We start from the raw sequence: 17,173 nt of genomic DNA, 5'->3' as shown, positions 1-17,173 counted from the left end.
AGCCAGAGTCCAGCGACGCCTCCTGTCCACATCCAGAGTCCAGTGACACCTCCTGTCCACAGCCAGAGTCCAGCTACGCCTCCTGTCCACATCCAGAGTCCAGCTACACCTCCTGTCCACATCCAGAGTTCAGCTACGCCTCTTGTCCACATCCAGAGTCCAGTGACGCCTCCTGTCCACATCCAGAGTCCAGCGACACCTCCTGTCCACATCCAGAGTCCAGCGACGCCTCCTGTCCACATCCAGAGTCCAGTGACGCCTCCTGTCCACATCCAGAGTCCAGCGACGCCTCCTGTCCACATCCAGAGTCCAGTGACGCCTCCTGTCCACATCCAGAGTCCAGCGACTCCTCCTGTCCACATCCAGAGTCCAGTGACGCCTCCTGTCCACATCCAGAGTCCAGTGACGCCTCCTGTCCACATCCAGAGTCCAGCGACGCCTCCTGTCCACATCCAGAGTCCAGCGACACCTCCTGTCCACATCCAGAGTCCAGCGACGCCTCCTGTCCACATCCAGAGTCCAGCGACTCCTCCTGTCCACATCCAGAGTCCAGCGACGCCTCCTGTCCACATCCAGAGTCCAGCGACTCCTCCTGTCCACATCCAGAGTCCAGCGACTCCTCCTGTCCACATCCAGAGTCCAGCGACACCTCCTGTCCACATCCAGAGTCCAGCGACACCTCCTGTCCACATCCAGAGTCCAGCGACATCTCCTGTCCACGTCCAGAGTCCAGTGACGCCTCCTGTCCACATCCAGAGTCCAGTGACGCCTCCTGTCCACATCCAGAGTCCAGCGACACCTCCTGTCCACATCCAGAGTCCAGCGACGCCTCCTGTCCACATCCAGAGTCCAGTGACGCCTCCTGTCCACATCCAGAGTCCAGCGACGCCTCCTGTCCACATCCAGAGTCCAGAGACGCCTCCTGTCCACATCCAGAGTCCAGCGACACCTCCTGTCCACATCCAGAGTCCAGCGACGCCTCCTGTCCACATCCAGAGTCCAGCGACGCCTCCTGTCCACATCCAGAGTCCAGCGACGCCTCCTGTCCACATCCAGAGTCCAGCGACACCTCCTGTCCACATCCAGAGTCCAGCGACGCCTCCTGTCCACATCCAGAGTCCAGCGACGCCTCCTGTCCACATCCAGAGTCCAGCGACACCTCCTGTCCACATCCAGAGTCCAGCGACGCCTCCTGTCCACATCCAGAGTCCAGTGACGCCTCCTGTCCACATCCAGAGTCCAGCGACGCCTCCTGTCCACATCCAGAGTCCAGTGACGCCTCCTGTCCACAGCCAGAGTCCAGCGACGCCTCCTGTCCACATCCAGAGTCCAGTGACGCCTCCTGTCCACAGCCAGAGTCCAGCTACGCCTCCTGTCCACATCCAGAGTCCAGCTACACCTCCTGTCCACATCCAGAGTTCAGCTATGCCTCTTGTCCACATCCAGAGTCCAGTGACGCCTCCTGTCCACATCCAGAGTCCAGCGACACCTCCTGTCCACATCCAGAGTCCAGCGACGCCTCCTGTCCACATCCAGAGTCCAGTGACGCCTCCTGTCCACATCCAGAGTCCAGCGACGCCTCCTGTCCACATCCAGAGTCCAGTGACGCCTCCTGTCCACATCCAGAGTCCAGCGACTCCTCCTGTCCACATCCAGAGTCCAGTGACGCCTCCTGTCCACATCCAGAGTCCAGTGACGCCTCCTGTCCACATCCAGAGTCCAGCGACGCCTCCTGTCCACATCCAGAGTCCAGCGACACCTCCTGTCCACATCCAGAGTCCAGCGACGCCTCCTGTCCACATCCAGAGTCCAGCGACTCCTCCTGTCCACATCCAGAGTCCAGCGACGCCTCCTGTCCACATCCAGAGTCCAGCGACTCCTCCTGTCCACATCCAGAGTCCAGCGACTCCTCCTGTCCACATCCAGAGTCCAGCGACTCCTCCTGTCCACATCCAGAGTCCAGCGACTCCTCCTGTCCACATCCAGAGTCCAGCGACGCCTCCTGTCCACGTCCAGAGTCCAGCGACACCTCCTGTCCACATCCAGAGTCCAGCGACACCTCCTGTCCACGTCCAGAGTCCAGCGACATCTCCTGTCCACGTCCAGAGTCCAGCGACGCCTCCTGTCCACGTCCAGAGTTCAGTGACGCCTCCTGTCCACATCCAGAGTCCAGCGACACCTCCTGTCCACATCCAGAGTCCAGCGACACCTCCTGTCCACATCCAGAGTCCAGCGACATCTCCTGTCCACGTCCAGAGTCCAGCGACATCTCCTGTCCACGTCCAGAGTCCAGCGACGCCTCCTGTCCACGTCCAGAGTTCAGTGACAGCCCCTGACCAGCGTACAGTGACGGCTTCCTGAACTTGCATCGCCATGGTCCCTTGAACTGCTTGCTTCTCCATGGCTTTCTGAACTGCTTCACGGCCCAGGTCCGTCCATGCTCCACGGCTAGTCTCTGCCTTGCCAGGGTCCATGTCCTGTCCCCTTGCACGGGCCTGGCCCGCCATCCCTCCACCAAGACCACCCTCCTAGACTTTTGTTTATTTTGGTGTTTCGTTGGGCATTAAGGGCCGCCCTTAGAGGGGGGATCTGTAATGTCTAGTGTCTTGGTTTGGTTTCATGCTCATTTTTTCTGTTTGAGTTTAATCAGTCATGTTTCCTGGTTTGTGATGTGATTCCACTGTGCCCTCATGTGATCATGTCATGTGCTTCCCTAGTCTCTTGTGTCATGTTGTCATTGGTTGATGTAGTCATGTTTGTTCTAAGTTCTGTCATTGGTTCATTGTCATTGTTCGCAGGTGTGTCTTGTTAGACATTAGTCTGTGTATTTAATCCCTCATGTTTGCCATGTGTCTTTGTCTAGTATTGTCCGTGTAAACCTCTGTAGGTGAGTTTGTTTATGTCAAGTTCAGGTTCATGTTGATTTCAAGTCAAGTATGTTGTTTACGTTGTATTTGTTCACATTGTTCACTAATAAACTGGACATGGGTTCTTCATCAAGCTCGCCTCCAGTGGACAATTGTTGTCCATTGCTCTCCTCATTTGTAAGTCGCTTTGTATAAAAGCGTCTGCTAAATGATTAAATGTAAATGTAATATACATATTTGATAATAACTTGTGTTTTTAGAGCACTGTGTCATGTGTGAGATGCGAGCGCAACGGTCAAAGACATCCGTCTAGTGCGTTTACACAGAAAACTCTTCCTAAAGCATACATACACCTCCTCCATTAAAGGACACGCCACTTTTTTTGAAAATAGGCTCATTTTGCGACTCCCCTAGATTTAAACAGTTGAGTTTGACAGTTTTCGAATCCATTCAGCCGATCTCCGGGTCTGGCGCTAGCACTTTTAGCATAGCTTAGCATAGATCATTGAATCTGATTAGACCGTTGACCAAAGAGTTTCGATATTTTTTAAATAAAAACAAGCCTCCACGATGTGCTGCTACATCATATCATAACGTTAACATGCCTAAATGTCAGACTTCATTCATCCGGAATGGACAAAAGTATGGAAGCCCGTTCCCGCCACTAAATAAAAAAATTACAACTGTAATTGCGACTTTTTATCTCAGAATTCTGACTTTATATCATGCAATTGCGACTTTATATCACAGAATTCTGACTTTATATCTCAGAATTATGACTTTATATCACACAATTGCGAGTTTATATCTCAGAATTCTGACTTTATATCTCGCAATTGTGACTTTATATCTCAGAATTATGACTTTATATCACGCAATTACGAGTTTATATCTCAGAATTCTGACTTTATATCACGCAATTACGAGTTTATATCTCAGAATTCTGACTTTATATCACGCAATTGCGAGTTTATATTTCAGAATTCTGACTTTATATCACACTACTGCGAGTTTATATCTCAGAATTCTGACTTTATATCACGCAATTGCGAGTTTATATCTCAGAATTCTGACTTTATAACTCGCAATTGTGACTTTATATCTCAGAATTCTGACTTTATAACTCGCAATTACGAGTTTATATCTCAGAATTCTGACTTTATATCACGCAATTGCGAGTTTATATTTCAGAATTCTGACTTTATATCACGCAATTACGAGTTTATATCAAAGAATTCTGACTTTATATCACGCAATTGCGAGTATATATCAAAGAATTCTGACTTTATATCACGCAATTGCGAGTTTATATTTCAGAACTCTGACTTTATATCACACAATTGCGAGTATATATCTCAGAATTCTGACTTTATATCACGCAATTGCGACTTTATATCTCAGAATTCTGACTTTATATCACGCAATTACGAGTTTATATCAAAGAATTCTGACTTTATATCACGCAATTGCGAGTTTATATTTCAGAATTCTGACTTTATATCACACAATTGCGAGTATATATCTCAGAATTCTGACTTTATATCACGCAATTGCGACTTTATATCTCAGAATTCTGACTTTATATCACGCAATTACGAGTTTATATCAAAGAATTCTGACTTTATATCACGCAATTGCGAGTTTATATCTCAGAAATCTGACTTTATATCACGCAATTGCGACTTAATATCTCAGAATTCTGACTTTATAACTCGCAATTGCGACTTTATATCTCAGAATTCTGATTTTATAACTCGCAATTGCGACTTTATATCTCAGAATTCTGACTTTATATCACACAATTGCGAGTTTATATCTCAGAATTCTGACTTTATATCACGCAATTGCGACTTTATATCTCAGAATTCTGACTTTATATCACGCAATTACGAGTTTATATCAAAGAATTCTGACTTTATATCACGCAATTGCGAGTTTATATCTCAGAATTCTGACTTTATATCACGCAATTGCGACTTAATATCTCAGAATTCTGACTTTATAACTCGCAATTGCGACTTTATATCTCAGAATTCTGATTTTATAACTCGCAATTGCGACTTTATATCTCAGAATTCTGACTTTATATCGCGCAATTGCGACTTTATATCTCAGAATTCTGACTTTATATTACGCAATTGCGAGTTTATATCTCAGAATTCTGACTTTATATCGCGCAATTGCGCGTTTATATCTCATATCAAGCAATTGCGAGTTTATATCTCAGAATTCTGATTTTATATCACGCAATTGCGAGTTTATATCTCAGAATTCTGACTTTATATCACGCAATTGCGAGTTTATATATCAGAATTCTGACTTTATAACTCGCAATTGCAAGTTTATATCTCAGAATTCTGACTTTATATCACGCAATTGCGAGTTTATATCTCAGAATTCTGACTTTATATCACGCAATTGCGAGTTTATATCTCAGAATTCTGACTTTATATCACGCAATTGCGAGTTTATATCTCAGAATTCTGATTTTATATCACGCAATTGCGAGTTTATATCTCAGAATTCTGACTTTATATCACGCAATTGCGAGTTTATATATCAGAATTCTGACTTTATAACTCGCAATTGCAAGTTTATATCTCAGAATTCTGACTTTATATCACGCAATTGCGACTTTATATCTCAGAATTCTGACTTTATATCACGCAATTGCGACTTTATATCTCAGAATTCTGATTTTATATCACGCAATTGTGACTTTATATCTCAGAATTCTGACTTTATATCACGCAATTGCGACTTTATATCTCAGAATTCTGACTTTATATCACGCAATTGCGAGTTTATATCTCAGAATTCTGACTTTATATCACGCAATTGCGACTTAATATCTCAGAATTCTGACTTTACATCACGCAATTGCGAGTTTATATCTCAGAATTCTGACTTTATATCACGCAATTGCGACTTTATATCTCAGAATTCTGACTTTGCAACTCGCAATTGTGACTTTATATCTCAGAATTCTGACTTTATATCACGCAATTGCGAGTTTATATCTCAGAATTCTGACTTTCTAACTCGCAATTGCGACTTTTTTATCTCAGAATTCTGACTTTATATCACGCAATTGCAAGTTTATATCTCAGAATTCTGACTTTATATCACGCAATTGCGAGTTTATATCTCAGAATTCTGACTTTATAACTCGCAATTGCAAGTTTATATCTCAGAATTCTGACTTTATATCACGCAATTGCGACTTTATATCTCAGAATTCTGACTTTATATCACGCAATTGCGACTTTATATCTCAGAATTCTGATTTTATATCACGCAATTGCAAGTTTATATCTCAGAATTCTGACTTTATATCACGCAATTGCGAGTTTATATCTCAGAATTCTGACTTTATAACTCGCAATTGCAAGTTTATATCTCAGAATTCTGACTTTATATCACGCAATTGCGACTTTATATCTCAGAATTCTGACTTTATATCACGCAATTGCGACTTTATATCTCAGAATTCTGATTTTATATCACGCAATTGTGACTTTATATCTCAGAATTCTGACTTTATATCACGCAATTGCAAGTTTATATCTCAGAATTCTGACTTTATATCACGCAATTGCGAGTTTATATCTCAGAATTCTGACTTTCTAACTCGCAATTGCGACTTTTATATCTCAGAATTCTGACTTTATATCACGCAATTGCAAGTTTATATCTCAGAATTCTGACTTTATATCACGCAATTGCGAGTTTATATCTCAGAATTCTGACTTTATAACTCGCAATTGCAAGTTTATATCTCAGAATTCTGACTTTATATCACGCAATTGCGACTTTATATCTCAGAATTCTGACTTTATATCACGCAATTGCGACTTTATATCTCAGAATTCTGATTTTATATCACGCAATTGTGACTTTATATCTCAGAATTCTGACTTTATATCACGCAATTGCGACTTTATATCTCAGAATTCTGACTTTATATCACGCAATTGCGAGTTTATATCTCAGAATTCTGACTTTATATCACGCAATTGCGAGTTTATATCTCAGAATTCTGACTTTACATCACGCAATTGCGAGTTTATATCTCAGAATTCTGACTTTATATCACGCAATTGCGACTTTATATCTCAGAATTCTGACTTTGCAACTCGCAATTGTGACTTTATATCTCAGAATTCTGACTTTATATCACGCAATTGCGAGTTTATATCTCAGAATTCTGACTTTCTAACTCGCAATTGCGACTTTTTTATCTCAGAATTCTGACTTTATAACTTGCAATTGCGACTTTATATCTCAGAATTCTGACTTTATATCACGCAATTGCAAGTTTATATCTCAGAATTCTGACTTTATATCACGCAATTGCGACTTTTTTATCTCAGAATTCTGACTTTATAACTTGCAATTGCGACTTTATATCTCAGAATTCTGACTTTATATCACGCAATTGCGAGTTTATATCTCAGAATTCTGACTTTATATCACGCAATTGCGACTTTATATCTCAGAATTCTGACTTTGCAACTCGCAATTGTGACTTTATATCTCAGAATTCTGACTTTATATCACGCAATTGCGACTTTTTTATCTCAGAATTCTGACTTTATAACTTGCAATTGCGACTTTATATCTCAGAATTCTGACTTTATATCACGCAATTGCAAGTTTATATCTCAGAATTCTGACTTTATATCACGCAATTGCGACTTTTTTATCTCAGAATTCTGACTTTATAACTTGCAATTGCGACTTTATATCTCAGAATTCTGACTTTATATCACGCAATTGCGAGTTTATATCTCAGAATTCTGACTTTATATCACGCAATTGCGAGTTTATATCTCAGAATTCTGACTTTATATCACGCAATTGCGACTTTTTTATCTCAGAATTCTGACTTTATAACTTGCAATTGCGACTTTATATCTCAGAATTCTGACTTTATATCACGCAATTGCAAGTTTATATCTCAGAATTCTGACTTTATATCACGCAATTGTGACTTTATATCTCAGAATTCTGACTTTATATCACGCAATTGTGAGAAAATCCAAATCGCGCGTGAACTGTCCAACTGAATCGCGAACACACCGTTATGACCAATTCATTGAATAGAACCGACTCACTCACTAGTTCACAGACTTTATAGTAAACAGTGAATAGCGCCACCGCCTGGCCTCGTTTGCCACGACAGGTGTTTCTACTTTGTAACAGTTAAAATAAACTATATTTACTGGGTTATACTTGCAATATGTGTTCCACCATGAAATAAATATAGTGTTAAACACGCCACACACACACACACACACACACACACACACACACACACACACACACACACACACACACACACACACACACACACACACACACACACACACACACACACACACACACACACACACACACACACACACCTGAAATCCCTAATATGTACAGTCATTTATCATAGACCTATCATAGGCAATGTCCTGTACTGTTTAAGTTGTTTAAATGCATATGTACAAATACAATACATTCTTATATTGTAGACACTATTGTGGGAGAGTCAAAATGCAAATTAGAAGCTCATCTTTACTGACAGGTATACACTTAAAGGGACAGTTCACCCAAAAATGAAAATTCTGTCCGTATTTACTCGCCCTCAAGTGGTTTCAAACCTGTACATACTTATTTGTTCTGCTGAACACAAAGGGTATATTTTAAAGAATTGTTGTAAGCGCTTAACCGGCAGATGGCGACAGCGCGCGGCGGATCGATCGATTGCCCTCAAACGGTTTGTAAGTGGCTCAACTGTTTTAAAGTTGCGAAAAATCCCTGCTTCTCCCATCAAATACTTATCCTTACATTACATGTTATTGAATTTGGGTGGAACGACGTATATATATTTTTTCTAAGGGCAAAAACAATGCGCCGCCATCTTGGCTCGAGGTTTTCCCAGAGGGATGAGCTTCCTGCGCGTGACGTCACGCTCCCCCTCAGCAGCAACAGGCGTCTGGACGACAGCGGAGAGCGAGAAGGAAGAGATTAAACACCGACAAACTCACTCCCAACGGGAACTTTTTAATGTTTCTGTGGTAAATAAAACGATCTTCGACGTCCGGGATCCGTCGTCCGATGTTCGTCAACAGAAACTCTCGCGGATGGAAAGTTTGGGAAGGCCTCTGACGTCACTCGCCTCGGCACTTGTTTTATCTGATATAAACTGGTGGCTTTTGAATAACACCGACCTTGATTTTTAACTTTACTCAAACATTAAATCTTCCCACATTCCGATCCGGGCTGGAAAACTTCCTCAGGCGCGACGCGAAAATGATGCCGGTGAGTGACGGGTTTGTTTTCATATATTCTCGCCTATATAAGATCACAAAAGCTGCTTTAATATCCCCTCTGTTGTTCTGTAGAGATATTATTATTATTATGTGTACGTGACTGTATTAGATTAATGCTCATCGATCTCAGAAAGTTACATGGTTAATATATATTAACAGAGCAATACCTTTTTAAGTTATATTTTTCTTTCCATTTTATCTTTAAACACCTTATTTCCGCCACAAATAAATAATCATGGTTTTGTAAATCACAACTGTAACATAAAAATCGAAATTATGACATACTAAGCCATAATTATGACTTGAACAGTCGAAAATATGACACCAAAGTCAGTCACAATTTCGATTTTTATTCGTCTCATCATGGATTTATGTCAATTTCTATTTTTTAATCTCGTATGTATGATTTAGTTGGCATGTGTCATATTTATGACATTTTTATGATTTTTTAAAGATTTGGCAGTGGAAAAAAGGAACAGGTTATTCTACCTCCATTACCCACAGTTTCTGTCCCATTGGTGTTTTTTTACATCATTATTTGTGTATTAAGTCAAAATGTGATCTTCCAATATTAATCATCAGTTATTATTAGCATCTCAATTAGAAGGGAGAGTCTTCTCCTTGAGTAGGTTCTTCTGTTGAATAAGAACTTACTTCACGATTAAAGTAAGTATGTCTCTTAAAGGTCCAGTGTGTAGTATTTATGAGGATCTATTGACAGAAATGCAATAAAATATACTTAACTATGTTTTCAGTGGAGTATAAAGATCTTACACGATGAACCGTTTCTATCTACACACACCGCGGGTCTCCTTATGGCGTGTCCACACCAAACGTAAATGTAATTATTTGTGAGTAGATTGCATACAAAGTCAATGCAAAGACACAAATTCGCACCGGATAATGTGTTTGCTGTGAAGTGGGGGACGCATGTGCCACGAACATGTGATATTCGCCTAAATTTTGTCTCTTCTGCTCAAGTTTGCACGAAAGTCGTGATTGAGGCGAATATCACGCGTTCACGGCTAACGCATTGCCTATCGCGTTGTCGCGCAAGCCAATCAGTGAACAGCTTATTGACATGTCCGGTTTGACAGGTTATCAATCTGGCACCCATCATCCTCAGGTAGTAAATTAGTCAATAGAGTAATCGATTAATTGACAAATTAGTTGATAGATCAGTCAACTAATTAGACGATCGATTAATCGACAAATCAGTCGATAGATTAACCATCAAATTAGGCGATAGACTAATCGATTAACCGACAAATTAGTTGATAGATTAATCGATTAATCAACAAATTAGTTGATAGACCAGTCAACAAATTAGTCGATAGATTAATCGACAAATCAGTCGATAGATTAACTGACAAATTAGTTGATAGATTAACTGACAAATTAGTTGATAGATTAATCGATGAATCGACAAATCAGTTGATAGATCATTTAACAAATTAGTCGATAGATTCATTGATAAATCAATCGATAGATTAACCGGCAAATTAGTTGATAGATTAATAGATTAATCTACAAATTAGTTGATAGACCAGTCAACAAATTAGTCGATAGATTAATCGATTAATCGACAAATCAGTCGATAGATTAACCGACAAATTAGTTGATAGATTAATAGATTAATCTACAAATTAGTTGATAGACCTGTCAACAAATTAGTCGATAGATTAATCGACAAATCAGTCGATAGATTAACTGACAAATTAGTTGATAGATTAACTGACAAATTAGTTGATAGATTAATCGATGAATCGACAAATCAGTTGATAGATCATTCATCAAATTAGTCGATAGATTCATTGATAAATCAATCGATAGCGACCGGCAAATTAGTTGATAGATTAATAGATTAATCTACAAATTAGTTGATAGACCAGTCAACAAATTTGTCGATAGATTAATCGATTAATCGTCAAATCAGTCGATAGATTAACCGACAAATTAGTTGATAGATTAATAGATTAATCTACAAATTAGTTGATAGATTAATCTATTAATCGACAAATTAGTTGATCGCTTAATCAATATAAAAATAGTCATTAGTGTCAGCCCTAGACTATACGCTCCTGGGACCCAGGAATAGACTTTTGTCCACTGTAGTGGACATTATATTTTAGTGATTTTCTCTGACATCATACATGTCACATGTCTCAGTCTGGATGTCCTGTAAAGAGCAGATTTGGGGCTTTGCAGAGATACCACATGTGTGGAGGTTTCACCCGGACAATCTTTAAAAACCGCTGACATTAATGTTTAGCACTTTAATGGAAAAATTATAATATTTTGTAATTATAATTTAAATCGGATACTTCAAATTGTTTGCTATAAATCAACATTCAGGAAAATGTTATGGGGTTTTTAATCAAAATATGACTTTCTGTTACAAAACAGGGCATTTATTTCATAATTGTCCACTGTAGAGACGCCAGGACTAAAATCATGTTTATCAGGCATTCTGGAGACACAACAAGTGAATAGGGAAAGAAATTACATATCAAAATTCCCATGAAATATTAGATGATATTATGAAAATGTTGCCAATTATTACTCCCATTATTACACTTCTATTTTCCTTACATGTTGCACCAAGAACACATTGATATGCAAATTAGATACATTGTATTGAATGGGAAAATCTGAGTATGGCCATTTTACCCACATATTGCATAAAGTAAAATTGTATATCAATTCATTCCACTTTATCTTTCATAACATAGTTCAGAATCATCTTTAAACAAAGTTTGTTAAAAAAAACCCCTGAAAGCTAAAAATTGAAAATTGTTTTTGCCTATACATGAGTCCTGGTGTCAAATACAGAGGACATATCATAACATATGACTAAAATATAATTTTTCAAAAATGTTTTTTTTCCCCATTAGTTTCTTATGCTCTAAACAATGTAATGACATAAAAAAAATACTAAATTCAAAAAACTTTTTTTTCTGGGTCCCAGGAGGATACACGTAAATATTGAGATACAACTATCCAACATGAAAATAACTGTTTATTTCATTCGTTTATGTTTGTTCTGCTGTATTTATTTGCGCTTTTGCTCGTTATTTGATTATTTGTTCTTTATTTTGTCTTTAACAATATAAAAAATGTATATGAGTTAGGATAATAGTTTTTAGAGTCACAACCTTATTTATTAAGGTTACATGGCTCACAAACAACAAAAACAATACTAGGCCTATTTTATTTATTTTTTGTGGCAGGGCAAGTAAAAATTTTAACCCCTGAAAAAATCCTTAGCGTTGAGCCCTGAAATATATTTTTAGTATATATAATATATATTCACAACAGATGTGAATTCGTGTCATGGGAGGGGCTTCTGCCAGCGGCTCGTCTCGCTGTGAAATGGCTGACATGATTGTTTTAAAATACGGCGAATAAGCTCGATGTGCCGGCTTTAGCTAGCTTGTAGTCTCAATATGTAGAGCTCAAATTGAGTAAAGAGCGTTTTTTACAACTTACCAGACTGTCCAACCTCCTCACTCACTTTCTTCCAAGCAAGATCAATCTGTGTATAATCCGTGTATCGGATTTTGCTCTGCCCGGGACGGGTTGTGTCGAGCCATTCGTTAGTCTGGTTGTTTGATGAGAAAAATATGAAATGTAGTTGCAATAAACGCGAATCCGTACAGCTGCAGAAGCGCAGGACTTTTATTCTGCTGAGCGGAACTGAGGAAGAACCGATGACGGAATAGTTTGATCTTCGGCTGACCAATCAGCAGAAAGGGGCGTATAATTCCCGCCCACGTGTAGAAATTGAATATTCAAACTGTTTATTAATTTTTCTACCTCTGAACAAAAAATCAAGTCGAAATCTCGTTTTTTCGTTTTTCTACTTTCAATATTAAATCAAAAATCGACTGAACGAGTGATACACGGATTGTGTATCATTCGTTCAGTCGATTAAAAAAAAAATTAGAATATTGAAATTAGAAAAATGAGAAAACCGCTTGTGTTGAAATCGAATATTCAAACAGTTTAATAATTTTTCTACCTCTGAACAAAAAATTTTTTTCTGAAAAAATCTAATTCTAATTTCAATATTAAATCAAAAATCGTCTGAACAAATGACACACGGATTATGATCCTTTTAATTCCTGTTTCTATTAAGTATGAAGATGTATCGTACAGCTCCGGGTATCCTCATATGTGTTTGTCCTCATTGTTGTCCCTACTAGAGCAGCTCCTGATTGGTTAACGCGGCGCGAATATCCGCCAAAGTTCGGATTTTTCAACTCGCGCGAATCACGCGTCAAACGCCCGAAACGCTCAATTCGCGCCGCCTCATTCGCGCAATTCGCAGAATGCTTATTCCCGTCTTTGCGTTGACTTAACATGTAAATCACTCGCGTTTAACGCTTCATTCGCGTCTGAACGCACCATTACAGTGAAGCCGCCATTTTGCGCCGTCATATTTCTACAGTGGCCCTAAACGGACAAACTTCTCTAGAGCACGAGCTACTCTCTGACGACCACATCTTTTATCTTTAAAGGGAATTTCTTTCCTCGATTGAACACAAAGGAAGATACTTTGTAACCAAGCAGCTGATCGGCCCCATTGACTTCAATAGAATGGGAGAAATACTCTATGGAGGAAGTCGAGGCATCTTCCTTTGTGTTCAGCAGAAGAAAGAAACTCATGCAGGTGTGGAGGGCGAGGAAATGATGAAAGGATTTTGACTTTGTGTTGAACTATCCCTTTAATCTCCACTTCTTATATAACACAATGTTTGTGGAGTTTCATGACGTGTGCTTCATTGAGATCGAGCTCATCCACTGGTGTTTTCCAGATGTTTGTGGAGTTTCATGACGTGTGCTTCATTGAGATCGAGCTCATCCACTGGTGTTTTCCAGATGTTGGTGGAGTTTCATGACGTGTGCTTCATTGAGATCGAGCTCATCCACTGGTGTTTTCCAGATGTTCCTGACCGTGTATCTCAGTAACAATGACCAGCACTTCACCGAGGTGCCCATCACCCCAGAGACGGTGTGCCGTGATGTGGTGGAGCTGTGCCAGGACCCCGGGGCCAGCGGCTGCCATCTGGCTGAAGTGTGGCGAGGCTCCGGTGAGACGCACACACACACACACACACACACACACACACACACACACACACACACACACACACACACACACACACACACACACACACACACACACACACACACACACACACACACACTCGCGCTGGCCAGCCGGTCATCACACTCACACACACTCATGAATGTCACCGTTCAGTGAACATCACTTAACATGCATGATATTTAAAGGTCCCATGGCATGGCATTTTTTTATTATTTTATAATGTTTCCTGAAGTGTACGTATATTGTTAGTATGATTTTTACTAGTGATGCACCGATCATGATTTTACATGGCCGATACCGATTTCCGATTTTCTTTTTTACACAATAAAAGAATGAAAGTATACATGAACAAGATGTTTATTTGGTATTTAACAGGTTAAATTGGCTTTTGGCTAATGCAAACAAGTCCGCAATCTGAAATTAACGGGAAATTGAATTGGAAATTAAAGGCTGAAAGGTGAAATTAAAGACAACATCTGCATATATTCCACAATCCAAACAAAGATTTTACTTAAATCAGCATTTGTTTTTAAATTCAGTGTAAAGAAAAAAAGTCTTTACCAGTGAAATTAAATAAAACCAAAGGATATAATTGTTCCAAAATGTTAAATCAAATAATGTTTAGTGCAACGAAAAAAACTAAGATGCTACAGCAGGTGCTTTTTAAATCAAATTAAGTCAATGTCATTTTAAGGTAAAATAAAAATGATCATCCTATAGGCTACAGAACTGGTAGTATTTCATTTCTAAAGTGCAGCATGTTCTTCTTTAGGCTACAAAAAGAAGTATTTCAGCTTTGTCACAAGTTAGTCTGTTTCGTTCTCATCCGATCCAACACGTGAGAAGCTGAACAAACACTCACCATCTACGCTTGTGCAGCGCGAAGAGGTGAGCTCGCGCAACTTCAGCTCGCGCAACTTCAGCTCGCGCAACTTCAGCTCGCGCAACTTCAGCTCGCTCAACTTCAGCTCGCGCAACTTCAGCTCGCGCAACTTCAGCTCGCTCAACTTTCGCAACTTCAGCTCGCGCAACTTCAGCTCGCTCAACTTCAGCTCGCTCAACTTCAGCTCGCGCAACTTCAGCTCGCGCAACTTCAGCTCGCGCAACTTCAGCTCGCGCAACTTCAGCTCGCTCAACTTTCGCAACTTCAGCTCGCTCAACTTCAGCTCGCTCAACTTCAGCTCGCTCAACTTTCGCAACTTCAGCTCGCGCAACTTCAGCTCGCTCAACTTCAGCTTGCGCAACTTTCGCAACTTCAGCTCGCTCAACTTCAGCTCGCGCAACTTCAGCTCGCGCAACTTCAGCTCGCGCAACTTCAGCTCGCTCAACTTTCGCAACTTCAGCTCGCTCAACTTCAGCTCGCTCAACTTCAGCTCGCTCAACTTTCGCAACTTCAGCTCGCGCAACTTCAGCTCGCTCAACTTCAGCTTGCGCAACTTTCGCAACTTCAGCTCGCTCAACTTTCGCAACTTCAGCTCGCGCAACTTCAGCTCGCGCAACTTCAGCTCGCTCAACTTCAGCTCGTGCAACTTCAGCTCGCTCAACTTCAGCTCGCTCAACTTCAGCTCGCTCAACTTCAGCTCGCTCAACTTCAGCTCGCTCAACTTCAGCTCGCTCAACTTCAGCTCGCTCAACTTCAGCTCGCTCAACTTCAGCTCGCTCAACTTCAGCTCGCTCAACTTCAGCTCGCTCAACTTCAGCTCGCTCAACTTCAGCTCGCTCAACTTCAGCTCGCTCAACTTCAGCTCGCTCAACTTCAGCTCGCTCAACTTCAGCTCGCGCAACTTCAGCTCGCGCAACTTCAGCTCGCGCAACTTCAGCTCGCTCAACTTCAGCTCGCGCAACTTCAGCTCGAGCAACTTCAGCTCGCTCAACTTCAGCTCGCTCAACTTCAGCTCGCTCAACTTCAGCTCGCTCAACTTCAGCTCGCGCAACTTCAGCTCGCGCAACTTCAGCTCGCGCAACTTCAGCTCGCTCAACTTCAGCTCGCTCAACTTCAGCTCGCTCAACTTCAGCTCGCTCAACTTCAGCTCGCTCAACTTCAGCTCGCGCAACTTCAGCTCGCTCAACTTCAGCTCGCTCAACTTCAGCTCGCTCAACTTCAGCTCGTGCAGGAAAGCGTCTCTTCATTCCCTTCAGCATCTCGTCTCTTCCCTCAGTTCTCCAGTTTCCGTTTGTAACACACAAGTGACATGTTCGCGAATGATTGCAATATAAGGGTATGTGCATGCGGCGCACTTCCGGAAAAATCGGCAGAAAAATACAAAGTAAACCGTCCGGTTCCGGTTTTTGGCCGGTCAACCGGTGCATCCCTAATTTTTACATCATAAAATGTCATAATTTAGAAATAAAAGGCATTTTTTCTATACTGATTTTTGCCCTGTGGCTGAATTCCCTGTTTCAAGAGGCTGCTGTGAGACTTCAGTAAAAACGCCCACTGTTGTGATTGGCTGACATCTTTGTATTTGAAATGAGTATTAGATCTTGTAGCGGAGGGGGCGTGGTTTAACAAGGTCTACGAGCTGCTGCCAGAGAGACGGATGGACCTGAGTTCACTTCACATCGGTTCTGTCAGTATCAGATCAGTGAACTGTTGTAGTTACAGCATATACTTCAGAATATTAGTTTATTTCTAGTCGGAGGGACTGTCAATCATGTCAGAAAGTTAGTAACTTTAGTAAATGATGGATCAGTGCTGACTGAAGACGCGAACCGTTTAGAACGATTCAGTCCGATTTGGTGAACTGGTGGCTCTGCTGATGTTGAGCAGAAACGACTGTATGCACATTTTAGAGCAGATAGACGCGACGAGGACGTACAAAAACACTGACTCACAAGATAGAAAACACAAAAACACCGTTCTGTCTGGA

At 41.0% G+C, this 17,173-nt stretch overlaps 1 protein-coding gene across 3 annotated transcripts in view; it reads left to right on the top strand.

Moving 5' to 3' along the window:
* The first annotated feature begins 8,812 nt into the window (after positions 1 to 8,812).
* tp53bp2a (tumor protein p53 binding protein, 2a) overlaps positions 8,813 to 17,173 on the top strand; it is a 68,624-nt gene continuing 60,263 nt past the window's right edge. For all 3 annotated transcript variants that reach the window (XM_079841937.1, XM_079841936.1, XM_079841938.1), the window contains exons 1-2: positions 8,813 to 9,179; positions 14,136 to 14,283. In XM_079841937.1, coding sequence (XP_079698063.1) covers positions 9,171 to 9,179; positions 14,136 to 14,283 — 157 coding nt within the window. In that variant the 5' untranslated portion in view covers positions 8,813 to 9,170. The remainder of the gene's footprint in view (positions 9,180 to 14,135; positions 14,284 to 17,173) is intronic.

Source organism: Gobio gobio (assembly GCF_949357685.1).
Source record: "Gobio gobio genome assembly, chromosome: 18".
NCBI classification, from domain to species: domain Eukaryota; kingdom Metazoa; phylum Chordata; class Actinopteri; order Cypriniformes; family Gobionidae; genus Gobio; species Gobio gobio.
This window is presented reverse-complemented; position numbering and strand designations above follow the sequence as displayed.